The 3,598-nt window shown below is 47.1% G+C and overlaps 1 protein-coding gene across 1 annotated transcript; it reads left to right on the plus strand.

The window, feature by feature from the left end:
* Positions 1–516: 516 nt before the first annotated feature.
* LOC138911771 (uncharacterized) lies at positions 517–1,742 on the plus strand. The gene is made up of 2 exons (XM_070211194.1): positions 517–1,097; positions 1,454–1,742. The coding sequence occupies exons 1-2, from the start codon at positions 517–519 to the stop codon at positions 1,740–1,742; spliced, it is 870 nt and encodes a 289-aa protein (XP_070067295.1).
* The last annotated feature ends 1,856 nt before the right edge of the window (positions 1,743–3,598 follow it).

Genomic DNA, 3,598 nt, shown 5'->3' on the forward strand with positions numbered 1-3,598 from the left:
GGCTGATCCTGCGTTCGACAAACCACAGCGAGTAGATCTCTTAATTGGAGCGAGCCTTTTCTATGAGCTTTTGTCCGGCAAATTGTGATTTTGCCAGGACTACCTCTTCTGCAAAAAACTTGTGTTGGCTGGGTCGTGACCGGTGGATTTGAGAGACCCCGCAGTACCTCGTTGTTGGTTGCCGGCCGCACTACTAATAGCGAAGCTAGTCAGTTGGACGTCCGTCTGGATGAGATGTTTCGGCGGTTTTGGGAAATTGAAAGCTTGGAAGAGCCTACAGTAAAGGCCACCACAGAAGAAACGGAATGCGAGCAGCATTTTGCCAATAACCTCTCCCGTTAAACATCCGGCGAGTATTCAGTGCGGTTGCCTCTGAAGCGGAGTGCAGAGCATCTAGGAGAGTCTTATGGTCAGGGTCATCTTCGATTTCTCAGTCTTGAGCGAAAATTGGGTCGGAATTCACATCTGAAGGAGCAGTATTCGGCATTCATCAAAGAGTTTCTGGATCTAAATCACATGTCGCGAGCTAGTCCAGAGTTGAGTGGCTATTGTAAATACTTCCTCCCACATCATTGCGTCTTGAAAGAAGACAGCACCACAACCAAGTTGCGTGTTGTGTTTGATGACTCACCAACTCCTGATTCTGGACATTCTCTTAATGATGTACTGATGGCGGGACCAATCATTCAGCCTAAGTTGTTTCACATTCTGATTCGCTTTCGCACATATCCTGTTGCTCTCACAGCTGATATTTGCAAAATGTATCGTTGTGTCCGAGTGACTTCGGCTGATAGTTACTTCCAGTGCATCCTGTGGAGGGACTCGCCTCAGAAGGATATCGAAATCTTTAATTTAGATACAGTTACATATAAGACCAAATCAGCATCATTTCAGTCCGTGCGCGCAATGCACCAGTTGGCCTTTGATGAGCGTGATGCTTTTCCAATTGTATCGGATGCCATCAAGCAGGACTCTTACGTTGACGATTTGATATCCGGAGCCAACTCAATTGCTGAAGCCAGAAAATTCGCCAGACGGCTGGGATATTGTCTCGTGAAAACTTCAAGCTTCGAAAGTGGTGTTCCAGTCACCAAGAAGTACTCAATGGAATAGCTTATGAAGATAGGGAACAGTACTTAAAGTTCGATGATGAAAGCGATGTCACCAAGGCCCTTGGTCTTGTGTGGGATCCAGCGATCGACCAGTTGCTATTTTCATTTTCTGTTCTAGATTGTACTGTTGAGCCCTGCAGGCGATTAGTTCTGTCTATTGTTGCCCGCTTTTATGATCCGCTTGGACTTTTGGGACCAGTCATAACTAAGGCAAAGATATTTCTTCAACAGCTTTGTAAGGACAAATTAACTTGGGATGGAAGCTTGCCGATTCCACGTGATACGACCTGGAGGGAGCTATGCAGCAGTTTTCGCAATATTCGCCATGTATCGTTTCCCAGAGTAGTACTCTTCAAAGGAGCTGATGTTGAAATACATGGACACTGCGATGCCAGTGTGGAGGCCTATGGAGCCTGCATCTACGTAGTGGCCAGGAGTCCACTAGCCACAAGTCGTATCCTTTGCTCCAAGTCTCGAGTTGCGCCATTAAAAACATTGACTGTCCCAAAACTGGAATTGTGTGGAGCGAAGCTGTTGGCTAGTCTGATGCATGAAGTGAAGCGCACAGACATCTTTGTCAGACAGTTTTATTGCTGGTGCGATTCGTCCGTTGTCCTGGATAAGAGATGAGCCCTTCAATTTAAGCGTTTTCGTGGCAAATCGTGTGGCTGTCATACAAGAACTCACTGGCAGCTGACATTCTTTCTAGAGGCACAGTTCCCGACGTCCTAGCCCAGTCGGAGCTCTGGTTTCATGGCCCATCGTATCTATTAAATGGTCGCCTAAATTGGCCGGCGACTTGTCTGCCTGAAGCTCCAACCATTGAATTGAGGAAAAGAGTACTAATTCTTAAGTCTCCCCACGCAGATTAAACTCTGGGATGCAACCACGCTAACTCCTTTGGTTCCATGCAGCGCACATTCGACTATGTGTACAAATTTATGAAGCGTATAAGGAATCATGGACTTACTGTTACAGAGAGCGAACTTGTGGGATGACATCAAGGAGCTTCATTCTCATGGAAATGTGAAAAAATCCAGCTCCGTTGCATCTCTTGCACCATTTCTGGATGAACGTGACCTCCTCCGCGTTGGTGGCCGGCTTAACAATTCGTCCGTGGACTATGATGCGCAATACCCCATCATACTGCCTCGGCGTCATGCAATCACCTTAGCTGTCATCGTTCAGTTTCATGAGAGGAATCTTTACCCTGGTCCCCGTGCACTTCTACCAAAATTCGACTTAAATATTGGCCGATTGGTGGATTAAGAACAGTCTCTAAAACAGTCAGTAGATGTGTGAGGTGCTTCAAAGCGATGCCCATTTTTGTCGAGCCCATGATGGCAAGTCTTCCAAGGGTACGTCTGAAAGTCGTTCGAGCCATCACCGTAACTGGAGTCGATTATTGCAACACCCTTCTTCTATAAGTCGGAAGTGCGTACGAGGGCATCCATCAAGTGCTATGTCAGCGTCTTCATTTGTTTCACCAGCAAGGCACCTAGAGCTTGTCAAGGACCTATCGACTGCTACATTTTTGAGTGCGCTGAAGCGATTCATCGCCACTCGGGGCAAGCCCAGTCAAATTTGGTCCGACAACGCAACAAGCTTCGTCGGATCGAAGAAGGAGATGGTGGATTTAAAACGTCTCTTGCTTAGTGATCCCCACATGGAAGCAGTTCGGCAGTTCTGCCTCGCCGATGACATCGAGTGGAAATTCATCCCCCCCCGTTCTACGCACTGTGGTGGACTACGGGAGGCGGCAGTGAAGTAAGCTAAGCACCACTTCTATCGCTCTGTCGGCCGCTCTTTACTTACTTTTGAAGAGCTTCGTACTCTTGTTTGCCAAATCACAGCTATTGTTAACTCACGCCCATTACTCTCGCTTTCAGAGAACCCATCAGATCTAGATGTCCTGACTCCTGCTCATCTACTGCTTGGTGGTCCTTCATCAGCCATCATCGAGCCAGACTTGACCAAATTAAACTACGACCGTTTCGATGGCTGGCAGCGTGTGACGCAGCTACAACAGGTGTTCTGGGCTCGATGGCGTGAAGAGTACCTCATCTTGCTACCACAGCGAGCTAAATGGCGCACTCAAACACAAGCGTTGTGCATCAACGATATGGTGCTCGTTAAAGGTGAAAATCTGCCTCCCATGCGGTGGTAGGTAGGATAGTTAACTTGATTCCTGGGAAGGATGGAGTCAATCGTGTAGCTGATATGAAGATCACGGCTGGAATCATCCAAAGAGCCGTAAACAAGCTGCGTCTGCTGCCTCTTAAGGATTCTGTTGAAAGTCAGGCTTCCAACGGGGGGAGTATGTTAGATTCTGCAGCAGCCTCATCAAATTAGCATAAGCAACCATTCATGTAAACATAAGAAGAGGTTGTAATTCTGGTCTAGTGGAACAGCTGTTTATTATAAACAAGGTTGGCAAGCCTTTCTTGCACTTGTCGCAGCTGCTATAAATTGCATATTCCTTTTTT

The sequence above is a fragment of the Drosophila virilis genome, chromosome X, assembly GCF_030788295.1.
Source record: "Drosophila virilis strain 15010-1051.87 chromosome X, Dvir_AGI_RSII-ME, whole genome shotgun sequence".
Lineage (NCBI taxonomy): Eukaryota > Metazoa > Arthropoda > Insecta > Diptera > Drosophilidae > Drosophila > Drosophila virilis.

Bases quoted from the DNA above. Each gene is read 5' to 3' on its own strand.
- LOC138911771 (XM_070211194.1), top strand. From the start codon at position 517: ATGTCGCGAGCTAGTCCAGAGTTGAGTGGCTATTGTAAATACTTCCTC. The intron at 1,098-1,453 runs GTACTCAATGGA...ATCGTTTCCCAG, and splicing joins GGTGTTCCAGTCACCAAGAA to AGTAGTACTCTTCAAAGGAG.